We start from the raw sequence: 19,572 nt of genomic DNA on the forward strand, positions 1-19,572 counted from the left end.
AATGTGAAGTGCTGAGCACAGTACCAGTAACACAGAAAGCTGCAGAGTACTCACTCTTGTTATTAAGAATTTAGCAGCTGAGAGTGGAGTCTGCTCAGCCTGGGAATTTTCTCTCTGAAAGTTCAGAAGTGACCTCAGCAGTCCATCTGGTGAGGGGCCCCGATGCACTTCAATCACTACACTTGTGCTCTGATTTTTAAATAGATTTGTTCTGTCATTCAGGTGTTATAACTGTTATGAGTAGATTGACTTTCCTAAAAGTGTACTTATGAGTTGGGTTTGCAATCCTAAAAATTAAAAACCATATGGTTTTGCAATGAATCCCGTTCATTTCCTCCGTTAGTCTTGCTTCAGTTTATGTCCTTTCCTTAACCTTTATCACCAGCTTTTTTCTCATTACTGAGTGGTCTGCAGTCTCTCACATTCTAATATACTCATAATTAGATTGATTTAGGATGAAAAATATCAGATACCAGATGTCATCTTATTAGCAACAGCTTTAAAATGTATTGCTGTTATTGTGACTTGGCCAGTTTGCAAAAAGTATACATTGCAGATGTAGTTTAGCTGTTTTCAATATTCTTAGGAATATTTTGTGATTCAAAAATGTATGTTTCAACGCATTTGGCCTATTTTTTAAAACTAAGTTCACTCATATTAAAAGTTATTACTAACAGAAGATATCAGCAGAGCATCAATGTACCTGCAAATACTAAAATCCTTAATATATTTTTAACTTACTTTAACTTTTTAATGTATTTTCCAGCTTTTCTAAATTTCCAGTCATTTTGAAGTCTTAACTCATTATTATAATTGCATTATTTTTTAAAAAACCAAATAAGCAAAACCTATTCTCAAAAACAAAAAAAGATAATGAGATATCTAATGTAACCAATTATAAGACTACCCAACTATATTGGATTATTTTGAAAGCCTTTTGAAAGTCATAAATAACAGAAAGACATAAAGTGTAAATTAAATTTTATAAATAACTAAAAGCTTCTGATAAGATTTCTGTAGGAACATGGCTATTTTATACAGGGTTTAAAATTTGTATTATTTGACACAGAATAGACTAAGCTAATGAAAGGATTTCCATATTTATTTTAATTTGACAATAGCATGTGATGATTATAATCATTGATAGAAACCAATAATTTAATTACTATGCCTTTTTAAGAAATTAAGAATTCATACATTTCTGTGGTAAAATAAAATGAATGAGCAAACCATTGTATCTGATCTCTTAATTGTGTTCCCAGGGCAAGCACCAGTTCTCAGCCATCCACGCTATTCTATGTATCAGTTTTCTGGGCCTGAGTCTCTCCATCTACATAAGAAAATGACCGGATGAACTGAGCCCTTAGACCTCCTCCATTAATTCAGACTGATTAATACTCTTGAGGAAGGCATTTTCTAATAACATACTACATTAACAAAACCAATTAATCAGTAAGGCTGGCATAGTTTGTTCAATGTCATTGGAAGGTATTTTTCCATTATGGAAATCTATTGTTCATTTGCTCATTTTAAACCCTATTTATTATTTCTGTGTTTTTAAAGATATTTTACATGATCATGTAATTCTATGATTATATTAGAGGCACACATTTCACTCTTAATAAAGTAGTATAATAGATGATGGTTTGTTAATTTTACTCCACACATCTGTTTTCAGACATAATCCTCATTTAGGAAGACAGAAGTAATATTAGTCCATTTGGGAAGATGGACTAAGACATTCTAAAACTTGACAATTTAATATTATAACTAAAAGTTGGATAATTAGGTAGATAGCCACCAAAAATTCGTATAACTGCGTCCCCTGGAAAAGCTAATATTCAGAAAACAGAAATCAAGTCAGCGCTTGGATTTAACCTATATCTGCAAGCCAGCAGTGCACTTTAAAAATAAATCTAGCTTTATTGGCATCTGCTGAAGGCAGTGGAAACTATTGGATTTTTAATTTCTACAGATCTTAGGGGACCTCATAAGGAGCACTCTTTTCTGAGCACACCCTGTTTCTTCCCAGAAGACTTAGGCTTATTGACATTCTGTTATTGATTGATTTAGTATACATGCCTTTCATCTCCACATTTTTCTTCTCTTTCTCCCCACCCTCCCCCTTTCTCTCTAGTATACAGTATGGACTGCCCTCTGGGTCACCTGGAATGTGTTCATTATCTGCTTTTATTTGGAAGTAGGTGGGCTCTCTAAGGTAAGTCTATCATGCTTTTAAAATACACTTAAAAAAGAGTACAGTAATAAATAATTACGATGACTGTGTATTATTATATATGCAGAGTAACCTAAGTAACATTACAAATGGAATGCTAATAAAAAATGAGTTTGGATACCATTCAGGAAGAAATGATCTTGGGAGGGTTTCACGTAATGGAACTCCAAAGCAATGGCCTCGTGGCTTCGTTGGGTCAGCTGTAGTGGAACTCAGCTTCCAGTGAATCATGTCCACTTTAAAAAGGCCTAATGTACCATATGCTTTCACTCACATATGGAATTTAATGAACAAACTGAACTACCAAGCAAAATAGACACAGACTCATAGATAGAGAGTAGGCAGACAGCTCTGATGGGAGGGGGAAGTGTGTTAGGGGTATGAAGGAATTGAGAAGAAAAAGAGAGAAATAATGGACATGGAGTGTGGTGATTGGTGGAAGGGGGAGTGGGCAGGTGGAAGAGGGCATAGAGGGATAAACGGTGATGGAGAAAATAAAATAAGTGAAAAGACCGAATGTCACAATGACCACAGCACCAAATGTTAAGTGAAAAAAATGGCTTTGAATATTCTTGTTTTAAACTGGGAAAATAAATAAGATGTTAATGTAACAAATATGAATAGCAAGGTTCTTTCTTTGCTTGAATACTAATCCTAAAAAGTAAAAAAAAAAAAAGTGTTTGACAAAGAATGAAATCCATAGATATTTAAGTGGAACATACATTTAACTAACAGTTAAGTTCATCAGTGTGGTGATCCCTATTTTGAAATCCTGATCCGACAGAGGAGTTATCTTAATAAGGCATGATACAGATATTACTTCTACGTCTAGTATCAGCAGACCACATGATTTTCACATGACTCTGCACTGTCTTTCAACTGCCACCCAAATGCAAAAGCATCTTAGGTTAAGTTTCTAGGTGTGCTTCTTAAACATGTTTCTCACAAACCAGCACAATTTTCTCTTGTAGAAACTGTAGAGAAGAAACTCAACAGTATAATTACAAAAGAATAAGAAAGCTGTAATTATATTTTTTAGATTTTTCACTGTCAACTGTATTTGTGCTAACATAGGCTATTGCTTTATGATAGTCTCAAATTTTCTAAGTACCATAAGGTTCATCCACTAGCATTCATGTTTTGATCTTAGGAAATCTGCCTTGACCAACACGGATGCCTTTAGAATCATTAGGCTCCGTTGAAGTCCGTATGGTAACAAAGAATTTTTGATTGAGCCAAGCAGCAAAAATCCCTAAAGGATTTTCTCCAGAACCTCCAAAGGTGGCTACCCTTTGTTCCACATTATCATAACTTTATAATTAGAACTTGTCATCATCTTCTCACATTGGCAAATGTACCAGGAATCAGAAATGGCATTCCTAATACTGAGTTCATACAAATTCTCTAATATCTCCCTTTAATATTTATGCTATTAATCACATTTCACCACTAATTTCTAAGACAGAAAACAAAACCACTTAAATCAGTGCCCAGTTATCTTCTGTAACATGCAGATTAGAAAGCAATTTTAAAATGCAAATCTTGTGAATAATATAATTAGGAATAATAAGTTAAGCATAGCATTTTTCAACACATAGCATTTTGTACCTTGTGATTTGAAGTCATTTTAAATCATAATTTTATTTCACTGGGTAACAATTCCCTTTTATTTTCTTCCATATAAACTGATTTGGAGTAACTTAGACAGAGGGATTTTATCCTGTGGAATTGGCATCATAGTGTGTTGAAAGAAGACTCAATTTCAAATTATAAGTCTTTTGTTTCAATCTTGTCTTTAGTACTTATTAACTATAGGCCCTTAGGCAAATCATTTAAGCCCACTGAGTCTCTATGGAATATAAAAACAGGAGCAGTTTTGCCAATTGGGATAGTAAATATGATTGTTGGGTTTTTAACATTGCTTTAAGGGTATCATATGTGGTAACTCAGGTAAGCTTCCAAGCAACCCTGTGAAGGAATAAAAAAAATAATAATAATGCCATTCGTTTGCTCCACTGCTCCTCTCCTCTGCTCCAAGTTACTTTTGTGGACTGTCTTTCTAATATCAATGTGCATATGAGGGTGTTTTTTCCCCTCTCATTTCTTTGGGTACAATGTTATAAAAAAATGGATATGTAGCCTTGGTTACTCATTTTATTATCCACTAAAATGCTGTTAATCAGTCAGTCAGTTATTCTAGGTCATTAAAAGGATAGATAACTCCAAAAGGAGCATCCTAAAGATTTTCTGTTGGTTTCCTTCTACTTACCACCTCTAAGGCTGGTAGCATTTCCCTGGTTCACCAATGTAGCCTCAATTGCAATCTGTAGGAAATCTATTCTGAAAAATAGAGCAGAGCTAAGGACCCCAGACAAAACCAACCACCTCTGCGACCCACCCAGGTTGGGTTTTGTAAGACATTCCTTGTCCGTTTGTGCTGGTTTATATATTAACTCTCTAGAGTTCTCCATCTCCTGCTAGTTCATGAACACAGTTCTTAGAATTACCCACTTGGATACATTCATAGAAGTCTCCTTCACTGACTGCTGATTTCACTTAGCATAATGCTCTCCAGTTCCATCCATGCTGTTGCAAATGGTAAGAATTCCTTCTTTTTTACAGCAGTGTAGTATTCCATTGTGTAAATGTGCCATAGTAAAAGAGAGAGAGAGAGAGAGAGAGAGAGAGAGAGAGAGAGAGAGAGAGAGAGAGAGATCTTCTTATACCTTGATTATTGCCCAAAATATTTACTTTAAAATAGTGAATCTTTCTCCTAAAACTGGATTCAGGTTAGTTTCCACAACATCTCTATGCATCTGAATGATACTCCAATGGCAGGCACTACCAAACCATTCTTATTAACTGAAAGTATGCATCCTTATGGGCATGAACAAGCATACATCTGGCTTATTGTAGGGATTCTTGATTGTAGCCTCCAGGTTTTCCCTTTGCTGTTATCTCATCTGCCAACCAGCTCCACCTCGTTTGTTTGTTACTGTGATCTTGAGGGTCCTGATTCATTTCCAGAACTTGAAGGAAATGAATGTATTGTTTAATGTACATGTATGGCGGGGTCAGGATGACTATGGGTAGGTAACTGAAGATTACTTCCATAATCTACCGGAGCCTCAGTTTTCTTTTCTGAAAAATGAGGCAAACTATAACACTGATTTTACTGAATTGTTGAAAGAATTCAATAATGCATATAAGTGACTTAGGGTCTTGGCATATTATGATGTTTCAGTAAATGGTGGTTTTTATCTTTGCCATCGGCATCATCATCTTATTATTGTTGAAAAATTTAACAAACATCACAAGCATCATCCTGAAAACCTTTGAGACATGTATCTATTAATACGCAAGAGCTGTAAATGGGAATAATGTGGGGCTGAGTGACTTGTTTTAAAAAAGATGTAATAGTCCCTTGTGATGGGACCTCGGATCTGCATATTAACTTCACAGCTGTAACACTATTAATTAAACCCTTTCCTTCAACATGTACATAGCTGTTTTGAAAAACTTCTACATCTAGATTCCCCTCGTGTCAAGGGAACCGTATGCATCTTTAGAAGTCCCTAAGGCTGTTTTCCTTGCCACACTTTAAGATCACCAAGGGCACAATTAATAAGTTATTGCTGCTCATTTGGAAGTTGTGAGAATTAGAATAATTATTTTTCTCCCTAGGAATACATTCAGAATGTAAATATATGAAAACCCACCTCACTTGCTACATTTAAAGATACAGAAAAATGTGATGTTCAGAACCCAAGTTGTACTTTTTTTTTTTTTAATTCTAAAAGACTTCAGCTGTCATCTTGGGGCATCTTTTTGATGATTCAAATTGTAGGAACTTTAGGCTAATATTCCTTCTAATTGATTTTTCTGGAAAAGATGTGTGGAACTTACACATTAATGATCCTAGAGGATGTTCAGTGTGTCACATACACATAGACTTCAGAATGTGTATGGCTATACATGAGCATAACTTAGACATAAAAAGAATGTAAAGAAATTCTAGGAAGATTTATCTTATACTAACTGTGAGCTTTGATTAGAAGCCTTCTAGAAACTTCCAGGCAGGGGACGGAGGAGGGGATGGACTAGCCTTTATGGACTTCCCACTCTAGGCAGGTGCTTTGCATTGCCTTCACACACACAGAAAACCGACCTGCATTTGTTTCTTTTTGTCATGTTTTAACAACTTCATTTTTCTCATAGTGACCTGATTTGTGGGTGTTTTGATTCTTAAATAAGGTTAAACCATTTCTCCAAATGCCAATAAAGGCACTTCTTTTGTTCTCTGGCTCAAATTGACCCCATGGTTCATGAGGGTCCTCTTCTCTTACGAGAATCTGTAGTTGAATATTTCACCTGCATAGCCAGACAGGGTCATTGGGATAATTCTTTTTCAAGGTTCATTCTTATTACCTAGCCAGAATTGTTCCTCTGTTCTTACTGGGAAAATTGTCTTCCCTGATCAAGATTCATTTCCTTCAAGGTTGGATTCTTCCACTAACTTTAGCTTTGGGCAGGTCCTTTCAAGTACGAAACTTCCAGACCATCAATTCAGAGTTCTGTACAGGAGCAATTGCACAGGAAGCGGGACTCGCAGTTCCCCTGAGCCGGGTGCTATCCATCTATTATTTTTATAAACATTCTAATAGTTTTGCGTCTCAAAGAATTCTTTTTCTGATGGCAGTTTCAAACTAAATCGATGATCTATAGTATACTTCTTTTCTTTATTTTAACAAATAAAACTTACTGCATCTAGTAATGAGTTTTAAACTTACATTTATCTTTTCCTTTGCATGATTTCTTTCTGTGTGATCATTTTTCAAAAGGAATCTTGAAAAGTGATGTTTACAGAGAGCTAAGCTAGCTACAAAGCATCTTTATTCAGGAATAACAAATTAGCAAATGATACAGAAAAGCGTCGTAGAAACCCAGGAAAACTGTACTTACTTTCAGCCCTGGCCTGTTGGTTCAGTTGGCTGGAGTGTCATCCCGTGCAGCTAAAGGTTGTCAGTTCGATTCTTGGTCAAGGTATATGCCTAGGTTGAGGGTTTGATCCCTGGTTGGGGGGAATATGGGAGGCAACTGATTGATGTTTCTCTCATCGATATTTCTCTCTCTCCATTTCTCTCTCAAATCAATTAAAAAACACATCCTCATGTGAGGATTTAGAAACAACAACAGCAATAAAAAACTATGCCTACTTTCAAAACTCCAAGAATGATATTCTATTTATTATATCATGAAGTAAATGGCATATCTATATCATGAACACTTTGGGAAACGCATAAACTCTTTCAGTTCACTAGAATAACAAAATACTACAGATTCTGAACTATATTAGTCCAATTGATATAAGTCTGTGAAGCTACTGCATACATAAATTAAGCCATTCTAAGTAGACCATGACTGCTGAATTTCTATGTAAGCATTAATTTCAAGGAAATTTTGTTGTTTCAGAGAAACCACACTTTTATAGCTCATATTCTGATTCTTTGCAGTATTTTAAAAGACTTAAAGTATTTTAAAAGATTTAAAGATGCTACTGCCGAATTTTTTATGCAGCCAGTTAACATCAGATCATTTTAGAACAACAATCAAATAGAACATGAGTAAATGTCTTTATGATTTTGGATTTTCTTGTTGGGATGTTAATTATTTTTTTTGGAAGATACAATGTATCTGTTGTGACATGTCAATGAAGAGTCCAGTCCTGGTGATGAAGAATCTCAAGTCACATTTGCATTGGTTTTCCAATTACAAAAAAAGAGCCTGGTAAACATGTTTAGTTGCACATCCCCTACTGGGGATCGAGCCTGAAACCCAGGCATGTGCCCTATCTAGGAATTGAACCAGCAACCTCTTGATGCATGGGTCAACAAGCCTGGTACCCTTATACATTAGATGAGCTTTCATACCAGCCCTGAGCTTCCCACAAGAGATTTCTTTTATATTTGGAAAAGTGTTTAAGCTGTTATTTGGGGGCTCTAAGTATGCGGCCTAACTAATCATACATAATTCTATAGACAGTTTTACTTAGCATTTACTTGGTTCAAAACACTGTGCCAGGCACTAAGGCTATATTCACTTCCTGCACTCATAAAATGTTCTGTATCATATGAAGGACAGACAGTAAATGACTAATAATAAGAAAATGTAACCAGTGTTATATGATGAAGAAGAAAGACTCTGATACCACAGAGCATGGAACATAGTCTGCACTGGAATTAGGGAGACTTCCTAAGGAACAAGGGATGAGGAGTAAAGAAATAATCTGCTGACCTTTACAAATACAGATACTATTGCTGACCTACCATCAGCAACAGAAAAGTGCTTTCAGTTGCTACATTTTTTAATCCCCTATAATGAATTTACATTGATCCAGCCACCTCCATTCCACACTCTTTATCCAGACACCCTCTGGCCAGCATACATCAGAGAGAGAGAGCTCCTTGGGTTTCCTTGCATCAAAGCCAAGGTCACTACCCATGAGAGGTGGTCCTATAGGGAGATGCTCTAAACAGGGAGCTATTTAGTTACAGAACGTGGCTACCAGTGACCTAAAAATATCTGTTCAGACACGAGAGAGAATGACAGGTTGCTGGGTGTCCTTTTGAAGTGAACTGGAGTTAATTTTCCTGAACGTAAATAGACAAGTGTGCTCCTCAGATATAAGACTGTCTCGCTGCACAACTTCACTATTTAGCTTAGAGCCAGTACTGATTCAAAAGGTGTTTCAAAGAAGAATAAATATTTTTCCTGCCAAATCCCCTGTATACTGCTGGAAGAAATATGGTGATAAGTCCTTTCAGAACACACATTCTAAACCCACACTTATTTTAGCAACAAAAAATTCAATTTGGTTGAGCTATCTGGGGAGTTGATTTGACCCTGTTTCCAGAACAATGAGCAACTGTTTGATGGTATGATTTCTAAATGGCCATCTGATGTTTTAGCTTGTACATTTAATTCATCATTATTTTTCTTGTCCTTTAATTATAGAATTAATAGAGAAAACACTTCCTCTGTGTATTTTAAGTATCCGGGGTATTGAGGCTATTTTAAGTATTAGTCTGAGAAAATACTCTGTCCTGCTTCAGAGCAGCATGTGACAGCAGAAGCACCGATTGTGTAGTAGGTTGTGCTCACTCATCATTAACTGAGATACTGAAACAAAGAGCGTGGTTATTATTTTCTGCATACAATTAATCTCACATGCTGAGAGCATGGTATGAATTTCACTCCAGTATACAAGGCAAGCAGGCTACTGTTCCCTGAAATCAATGACGGTCAGACGAGCCTAGACGTTGGGTGATCTGATGAATAATTTAAGACCGATTTGTTAACGGTGCAGAAGTGAAGTTAGCCGTGCAGGGAGACACATTGCCAATTGCCAGCAATTTACGACGATTTTGAAAACCACAGGCAGCAATTTACAGAAAAGATTAGGCCAGTTACTGTACACGTGTGACATTTCCTTGATTTAACATGTCATCCTGAAAGCTGTTAACTGACAACTGGAGTTGGAATGAGGTTGTAAAGTTTAGTGAAGAACTGCTTTTACCTGAGAAGGTCTACATTTCTGCTCCAGGAGACCCCTGAGTGCACACCTCCTGCTGGGCCTAAATGTGTGTATGCAAATGAGCACTGCCAGGGAAGGGTGATGCACCTTCTCTGGGAACCATTCGCACCTTCACATCGCTCAGTGCCCTAATGCACTTATCCATGGGAAAGCGTGGTAATGGCCTTTATTTCTTGGAGAAGAAATCGTTGTCTATACATTTCTTCAGTCCTGTGCCCCACGGGAGGGGTTGGGGGTGGGTATAATCTCTTTCATCCTGCACAGGAGTTTACTTTGCAATTCTTCATAAGAAGCTGATTAAAGGAAAATCCCATTTTTATTAGTGTAATTTCTTTCCACTTCTTTTCCCTAATGGTATTAAGTTGGTAACAATAATTTCTTCATATTTGAATTTGTGGGGAAAAAAATGAAATGAAGGTAGTCTGAGCCCCAGTGGAATTTGCAACTCTAAGACACCCTGAGGGCTGACTTCCTTAGGAAGAATACCCATGAAATAGAGTGTCTCATAGTTTAAATACATAAAGTATAGCCTATGATTGATCATCTTTGGAGCTCTACCAGGAAAATGGACTTTTGATATATTTTGAAACTTATTCTCAATGCTTCCATTAAATTATCAACATCTCCAAGGATACCTACCAAGCTTAAATTTTGCAAATCAGATTTGTAATTGTAATTCTTATTCTGGAATCAGATATGCCAATAGTAGTTTTTTTTAAATGAGTATAGTTTTCATATGAGAAACAAGTAAGACTTCCTGTGTATCATTGTTAGTAATCAAATCAATCTGAAAACGAAGACCAATACCTTCGTTTTTCTTTTCACTCTTCCTCTATTTGTCCATCTGGCTGGGTCTATAAACTCCTCTTTACAAATTGATGGTTGGTTGGAAGGTTGTCCAGTACACTGAAAGGTCTCAGGTTCGATTACCGGTCCAAGCACATACCCAGATTGCAGGTTTGATCCCCCCGTCGGGGCACATGCAGAGGCAACCAATCAGTGTTTCACTCTCATGTCAATGTTTCTTCTCTCTCTCATTCTCTCTCTCTCTTTTTCTCTCTCTCTCCCTTCCTCTCTAAAATCAATAAAAAGCATGTCCTTTGATAAGGATTTTTAAAAAGTAACAAAGATATTCATAATTATTACAGAAAGTTTTAATTATTTAAACAATCTTGGTTTTGGGTGGGTCTAACCAATTAACTCATAAAGTTTTATTATTTATTCTTTGTCTATAGTATTTTAATGTAATATATATATTACATTCAAATATATATATATACAAATATATATGTGTGTATATATATATTTTTTATATTAAATATAAATATATATATATATATATACACATATATATACACACACACTTTCAGAAGTGAAAAAAATGTTGGCTTATTTAGAGATAGCTATATTACAAGGATTTATCTGTTTGACTAAAGATTAGATTGGGATAAATTAATGGTGGCAGTCTAACAGAGTGCCTTAATATATATAAGAGGCTTTCATCTTTGTTGAAAACATCAGAAGTGAATTTCTGAGGTCTAAATTGTGATAGGTTTACACACTAAGGCCCCTTGCTGCTTGGGTCAGACGATAATGGCCATGACTTATTTCTTTACCTTTAGAAACTCCCTACTTTATTTTTCACTAAACCATCGAAAGCCTCATGTACTTTATTATGAGAGATTGTTTATTATTTATTTGCATTTATATTGTATTTTCCTCCAAGTAGCTTAAGGGGCTTTATAAAACATGGCATCAGTCATCAGAACACTTTGTCAGATACGTATGGCAAGAAATAATTCTGGTATAAATGTGCCAAAGGCATAGTGCTTACTGGAAAATATTTTCTACATATTTTTAGTGACAACTTTTTAGAGATTTTCTTCAAAATAAGTCCCAACTTTTGTAAACATTTTCTTCTATCAGCTTTGATGTCAGACACATTTATTCAACAAATTCATTGAGCACCTCCTTTGTGCCAGGTATTGTTGTAGGTGTTGAGAATATAGCAGGACTATGAAAAGAACTTGCTCTCAGGGAGCTTTTATTCTAGTAGAAAAAAAACATGATAAAATAAATAAGTGCATGATATAATATCATGTTGTGCTAAGTGATATTTAAAAAAAAAAAAAGTCAGGATACAGGAGTAGAGAGTGACTTCCCGGGAATGGGTAGAGCTAAGAGTCCCAAGGGGCAGACGGGAGCAAGCCCTGCAAAGTGTGGGGGACTGCCAGGCCCCAAGATAGGAGCATGTTCAGAATGCACAAAGAGCAGGCATGCTGTGTTGTGTCACTAACATGCCATGAACCGAGTGAGGAGGGCAGGCCATGAGCCTGGAGAGCTGGGCCACTGCAAGATTCTGTTGGAACCTCTGGTAGGCCACGGTAAGAATTTGAGTTTTGGTCTAAACGGAATGGGAACCCCATGGAAGGTTAAGCAGAGGAGAATAACAGGGTCAACATTGGTGTGACTGTTGTAGGGGGCAAGAGTGGAAGCAAGAGGACCCAGAGAGAGATGACTGTGGTGATCCAGGTAGGAAATAAAGGTGGCTTAGACTAGGGTGGTGGCAGTGGCCAAGGGGAGAGGGATCAGATTTGAAATATAGTGATCCCCCTCCTCCATGGTTTTGCTTTCTGTGGTTTCAGTTACCCACAGTCAACCACAATCCAAAAATATTAAATGGAAAATTGCAGAAATAAACATTTCATACTTTTTACATTGCACACTATTCTAAGTGGTCTGATGGTATCTCATGCCACACAGCTCCGTCCTGCCCTGGACATGAATCATCCCTTTGTCCGGTGTCTCCATGCTGTAGATTCTCCTGCCCTTTAGTTACTTAGTAGCCATCTGGGTTATCAGATCTTGGTATTGCGTGCCTGTGTTCAAGTAACACTTATTTTACTTAATAATGGCCCCAAACCCATTCACATAACTTTTAGCATGGTATATTGTTATAATTATTCTATTTTATTGTTAGTTATATTGCTATTCTCTTACTATGCTTAATTTACAAATACAGCTTTATCATAGGTATGAATAGGAAAAAAAAACATAGTATATTACTATCCACGGTTTTAGGCATCCAGTGATGTCTTGGAAAGTATCCCCCACGATATAAGGGGGGACTAAAAGGGAGACAGAACTAACAGAATTCGGTAATGGATCAGAGGTGGTGCATAAAAGAGCTTTAAATTCTGTCTCTGCTGAATGTGCTGTGGTCTGGAGCAGTAGCTTTCTCACCTGTGAGAGAGCAGCATAATTACATCAGAGTGCAGCAGGAAGATGGAGACCTCCTGCAAATGCAGCATGCTTTCCATGCTTTAAAAAGGTCTCCCTCCCCCTTCCCTACGAACCCTTCTTTCTTATTTTTTGTTCTCTTTACCTTCACACTCCTGACTCTCCTCCCTCTTTTGTTTCCAGTTTCTCCTTTGTTGTACTGTATATTGTCCTTCCTCTACAACTGTCTTATTTCAGGATGCCAAGATTTTGCCAGCTGGTCTACCTTCCAACAATAAGGAATCTATTCAAGGAAAGAGTCCTGAGCCTAGCTGTCTTAGTTCCATGGCAAATCCACTCTGCATTTTCAGACTGTAATCAAAATATTTGGCATAATAGTTGATGTGCTCCTAATAGACATGTCTGAAATTTCAGTGGGGAGGAAAACAACACACAAGATGTGGTGTATTTGCTTCCTCTCTTTCAACCAAAGGCAGCCTTTAGTATTGAGAGCAAAAAAGGAAATGCTTTGGAAACCGAGAGTCAATTAGAAAGTACTTTGTTCTACCCAGTTGTGTATGCTTACCATGAACTCTAATTTCAATGAGAACTACTTATATTTAAATGCACATTTTGGTCTTTTGGGTAATTCTATTTTTTCTTTCTGGCACTAATCAATTATTTAATTCTCTATTACCAACTGGCTGTCCAACTATTCAATTAAATCCTGGCACTAACTACCCAGAGTTAGCACAGACCCACAAGTTAAGGGCTCAGTCCCACAAGACCGCCCCCACTTCACACAGTAGCTATAAATGAGATTTCCAGGCTACTTGCACTTCTGCCCAGACTGCTACAAATTCAGGGGTTGTCATAACTCTTCCTCAGTCTCAATAACTCATAGAATTCAGGAAAGTGCTGTGATTATGATTATTGGTTTATTATAAAAGACTAGAGGCCTGGTGCATGAAATTCGTGCACGGGGTGGGGGTGGGGGTTCCCTCAGCCCAGCCTGCACCCTCTCCAATCCAGGAGTCCTCGGTGGATGTCCGACTGCCAGTCTAACTGCCCCCACCACCGGCCTGGTTACCCCTAACTGCCCTCCCCCACCAGCCTGGTCAGCCCTAACTGCTCCCCCTGCCAGCCTGGTCACCCCTCACGGCCCCCCCTGCTGGCCTGGTCACCCCACACAGCCTGCTGTTCAGTCGTTTGGTTGTCCCTGAGGCCAGCCCTGGGTGGCTGGGGGGCTGAAGGGCCTGGGGGACTCTGGAGGCAGGCGTGCGGGGTGGGGGTGGGCCCAGCTGTGACGTGTGCCTGCCACCCCGGCAGGGCTGAGGGGACTGGGCACCACCATCTTGTGGCTGTGGGCACTGCCATCTTTGAGGGTGTGGCAGTCAATTAGCATATTCCCTCCTTATTGGCTGTGGGCACCGCCATCTTTGTGAGGATGTGACAGTCAATTAGCATATTACCTCTTTATTAGGTAGGCTACAACTCAGGAACAGCCACATGGCAGAGTTGAATGGGGCAAGGTGTGGAGCTGGAACGACATGGAGCTTTCATGCCCTCTCCCCTTATGTCATCCTCCCTGCATCTTGATGTCTTGCTATGTTTGCCAACCCAGAAGTCTTTCCTGAACCTGGGTGCTCAAGAGTTTTAAGGAAGTTTTATTATATTGGCACAATTGATTAAGTCATTGGCCATTGGTGATTGAATTCAATTTTTAACCCCTTCCTCTCCCCAGAGGTAATGGAGCTGAAAGTTGCAGCCCCCTATTCATGTGGTTGGTTTCTCTGGCAACTAGCTCCCCTCCGGAAGCTATCTAAGGCCCTGTGTCCTTGAGAGTCACCTTAGATACATCAACTCAGGTAAGGTGCAAAAGGACTTCTTCTGAACAGCCACTCTGATCACTCAGGAAATACTAAGGGTTTTAGAAGCTCTGTGCCAGAAACTGACAAACACCAAATATGTTTTTTTCTTATATTATAATAATCGTGGCCTCTTTAATTACTATTCCATCGAGGAAAGAATTTTTTGAAAAGTCTAAGTGCCAAGACTTGACTACAAGAGAGATACACTGAGTACAAAGGGTGGAAAGCCGATAAAACAGAGGAAGGGCTTGAAGGTCTACTGGGTATCAGAAAAGTTCACAGAAGCAGCTCACTTTACTCTGACATCAATCTCCCAAAGAAAGTGGCCTTTCCCCTTACATAGATAAGAAAATGGGAGGTCAATAGAAGGTAAATAATTTACCTTGGTCAGGCAACTGATAGCTGGCAAATGTAGTTTTAAATCCTGGACTGCTATCTTCAAGACTAAGATCATATCCATTAGGTGCCACAGGTATGTAAGAGAAACACGAAATGGAGGGAAGAAAATAAAATCAAGGCAAACATATTACTGTATTCATACCTCTTCTCCTCCCCCACCACTAAGGAGTGTTCTTTCTCATCTAAGGAGCCCAAAAGCCTGTCCCAGTAGCTGACACCAGGGCTACCTAACAGAAAATGGTAAGAAGATATAGCATAGTAATCTTGTGACTTCAATCATCAGAGGTTGTAAATCAACATTTGTATTTTCAGGTTTCAGAAAGACTTTGCCTCTGAATTATCTGAAAAATTACATTCTCACAGATCTGTAATAAGGATCTGAAAGGTGGCCACCCCACTTGCTGCCTTCATTGGTTCTTCTCATGGGAACATCTGCAATGGAAATTCGTAATTTATAGCAGCTCCACCCACTTCACCCCATTGAGTCCTGCACACACCCTTCATCTCATTCTGTGAATGAAAATAGCATTTCTCTGAAGAGTTACAGTCTCTTGTGAACACACAGGAAATGAGTGGCTAAAGGGAGAGTTAAACTTAGAATTTCAGACCCAGTCCATGGATTTTTTCAGGGATGTAATTTACATTTGGGGTTGGGAACATCTAACTGATTTATCAGGATCAGTGGTCCTGCCTCAGTGGTCCAGCAGTCAACTGAACCCTGAGCCAGGTGAGGAGGGTGTACATGAAAGCTGACCACATTCAAAGCCACTAACCCATCCAGCTGTGTCTGCACATACCTGTAGCTCCTTATGAATGCCTCCTTGCAGTGAACAATTAGTTGGGTTGGCTTTGCTTTTTGCTTTTTTCCATTTATTTACTTTGCATTGCTTTTCCCTTCATAAAAAGAAATAAGAAATAAATTATCCTACGCTTTTTTCCTACAGTGGTTTTGTTGAGTTAATAATTTAAGTGGTAAAATGTAGCCAGTGATTTCATGTAAAGATGATGATGTGGTGGACAGATGTACAGACTCATCCTTATCTCTTGATTACAGTGCACTCATACGATGCAAGCATTTATTTCCCTTAGCTGAATTCAACCTGACAGTTCCCATACTGGGTCACTTATTTATCCAGGGAATGGAGGCATTCAAGCCTGAAACCGCCAGTGAGTGTTGGTAAAAACTACTAAAAGAACATACCAATGGTTTTAAGGGTCTTCCTAACTGTTGAAAAGTTAGTAAAATGCGTGTTAAAATGTGCCCAAACACAGCCAACCACTTCCTTAAGAAAGAAAAAGAACTAATGGAGGACTAGACTGAAATGAAGAGTTACAGGGATGTGTTATATACAAAGGTATATTAGCAATGTCCTTTCTGATAATTTAAGAGATGCCAGGGGTATTTTGAAATATATTATACTTGATTTTTCACCCATTATGCTGACTTTAGACCCAGATCTCCCCATAAGAGGCAACTGCATTTTGCTTATTAGTGTCAGTTCTTAGAAACCTGCTCACCACTATTTTTGCTGCATCACATTCAAGAAGAAAGGGAGTGTGAGGAAAGATGTCTAAATTTCTCCTAGAAATAAAAAGACGTTTTTTCTTCCACCTCTGCTTCCAACTTCCTACTCCTTTATGGCTCAGGTCCTGTTGTCTGCAAAAGAAGATGTTAATGATCTCATTAACATATTGAACAATAGCATAGGAAAGGCTGACATTTCCCAAAGCTTTTGGTCAATGACTAAAGTAATGAAAGTTGCCAGTGACTCAGGCCAAGCCTATAAAGGCCTTAAATTCACTCAGTGCCTGAAAGGTCAGGTAAATTAAAGGAAAGTATAGGGCTGGCCTGGAAGAAGCTGCGTGTGTGATCCTAAGTGCTTTTAAAAGTGGCTGAGACTGGGAGGCCTGGCACTAATTCTAGCCAGCCTCCTGGTATTGATTAAGAAGTAATCCCAAGTGCTCATTTGTGGGTAAATGAAGAGATAAGTCCTTTTCAGACTTATCATTTCCATGTCTTCTGTTTAATTAATATTACGGACTTGAAGATTTGCAGTTGAATTAGCCCATTAATTATACAAGTCATCAGCTTGGAGATTAGGAAAAGGTAATTGATTGAATATCAGATTCAGGTCTTCAATAAGTCGCCATTTTTCCTGATACCCTAACTAGGAAAAGTTTTAAAGTATGAGTTGCAAGAGTGGTCATGACCTAAGATGTTTTGTTTTGTAGTTGCTGATTATAAATGTCATATAAAAACATTTTTAGAAAACTGAAAAATATATTGAATTATAATGAAGAAAAAAGTATATCTTCCCTCCTCTACCACTAATAACAATTATTAGTGTTTCCATTTGTTAAACTTGGCATATGTTTAGATTTTGTATGTGTGTGCATGCATACATAGAGTATGTACATAGCTCAGCATATACATAGATATATATACTCTTTAAAGTCATCATTATTTAAAATATAGTTTTGCATTTTGCTTTTTCACATACTATCTAATAAAAGAGTAATATGCAAATTAACCATCACTCCAACACACAAGATGGCCACCCCCATGTGGTCAAAGATGGCTGCCCCCATGTGGACAAAAGATGGCCACCACAAGATGGCCAGCAGGGGAGGGCAGTTGGGGGTGATCAGGCCAGCAGGGGAGGGCATTTGGGGGAAACCAGGCCTGCAAGTGAGGACAGTTAGGGGTGACCAGGCCAGCAGAGGAGGGCAGTTAGGGGCAATTGGGCCGGCAGGGGAGCAGTTAGGCGTCGATCAGGCTGGCAGGGGAGTGATTAGGGGGTTATCAGGCTGGCAGGCAGAAGAGTTAGGGGCAATCAGGCAGGCAGGCAGGCAAGCGGCTGAGAGCCAGCAGTCCTGGATTGTGAGAGGGGTGTCTGACTGCCCATTTAGGCCCGATCCCACTGGTCCCAGATTGGAGAGGTTGCAGGCTGGGCTGAGGGACACCCCCCCACACACCCCTGTGCATGAATTTTGTGCACCGGGCCTCTGGTGTTATAATAAGGCATTTTCCTGTGTAATAAATATCCTTTGAAAATCAGGTTTTAATTAAACTTTTTATTTTGAGGCAATTGTAGATTCACATGCAGTTGTGAGAAATAGTGCAGAGAGAGCCTGTTATTCCTTTTGCCCAATTGCCCACAATGGTATCATCCTGCAAAACTAGAGTTTACATTGATACATTCAAGATATAGAACATGCCCATCACCATAGGATTCTTCGTGTTACACTTTTATAGACAAGCATAGTTCCCTCCTGTCCTTAACCTCTGGAAACCACTAATCTGTTCTTCATTTCTATAATGTTGTCATTTTAAGAATGTTATATAAATGAATCATCCTAGCTAATAAAAGAGCAATATGCAAATTGACCATACCTCCACTACACCCACAAGCCACGCCCACCAGCCAATCAGGAGCGAGTATGCAAATTAACCCAAACAAGATGGCTGTGGCCATGGAGTGAGCAGGAGGCTTGGGTTTCCCCAGGCAATGGAGGAAGCCAAGCTTTCCACACACCCTGGCCGGCCCTGGACTCCACTCAAGGCTACAAAGTTTCAATTATAGAAGATAAATAAATCCCAGATACCAGGGCCTCTGCTTGGGTCACCTGGGGGCATGGCCAGCCTGCAGACCACCACAGGCCCCTCTCCCAGGCCGCCCCACACCACAAGGGAACCCTCACCCTGATCCGGGACACCCTTCAGGGCAAACCAGCTGGCCTCTATCCTATCTAATAAAAGAGTAATACGCAAATTGGCCATCAGTCCAACACACAAGATGGCTGCCCCCATGTGGTCAAAGATGGTCATCCCCATGTGGACACAAGATGGCTGCCACAAGATGGCCAGCAGGGGAGGGCAGTTGGGAGGGACAAGGCCTGCAAGGGTGGGCAGTTGGGGGTGATCAAGCCTGCAGGGGAGGGCAGTTAGGGGTGACCAGGACAGCAGAGGAGGGAAGTTGGGGGTGACCTGGCCTGCAGGGTAGAGCAGTTGCGGGGGACCAGGCCTGCAGGGGAGAGCAGTTAGGGGTGACCAGGCCTGCAGGGGAGGGCAGTTAGGGGCAAACAGGCTGGCAGGGGAGCAGTTAAGGCATCAATCAGGCTGGCAGGGGAGTGGTTAGGGGGTGATCAGGCTGGCAGGCAGAAGCAGTTAGGGGCAATCAGGAAGGCAGGCAGGCAGAGCAGTTGGGAGCCAGCAGTCCTGGATTGAGAGAGGGATGTCCCACTGCCTGTTT

The 19,572-nt window shown here is 39.3% G+C and overlaps 1 protein-coding gene across 1 annotated transcript in view; it reads left to right on the top strand.

Annotated features, from left to right (window-relative positions):
* The window catches only part of NKAIN3 (sodium/potassium transporting ATPase interacting 3), a 200,737-nt gene that overhangs the window by 13,227 nt on the left and 167,938 nt on the right, over positions 1 to 19,572 (top strand). The window contains exon 4 of the mRNA XM_054708753.1: positions 2,138 to 2,218. Within this exon, the coding sequence (XP_054564728.1) occupies positions 2,138 to 2,218 (81 nt within the window). The remainder of the gene's footprint in view (positions 1 to 2,137; positions 2,219 to 19,572) is intronic.

This window comes from Eptesicus fuscus, chromosome 19 (genome assembly GCF_027574615.1).
Source record: "Eptesicus fuscus isolate TK198812 chromosome 19, DD_ASM_mEF_20220401, whole genome shotgun sequence".
Lineage (NCBI taxonomy): Eukaryota > Metazoa > Chordata > Mammalia > Chiroptera > Vespertilionidae > Eptesicus > Eptesicus fuscus.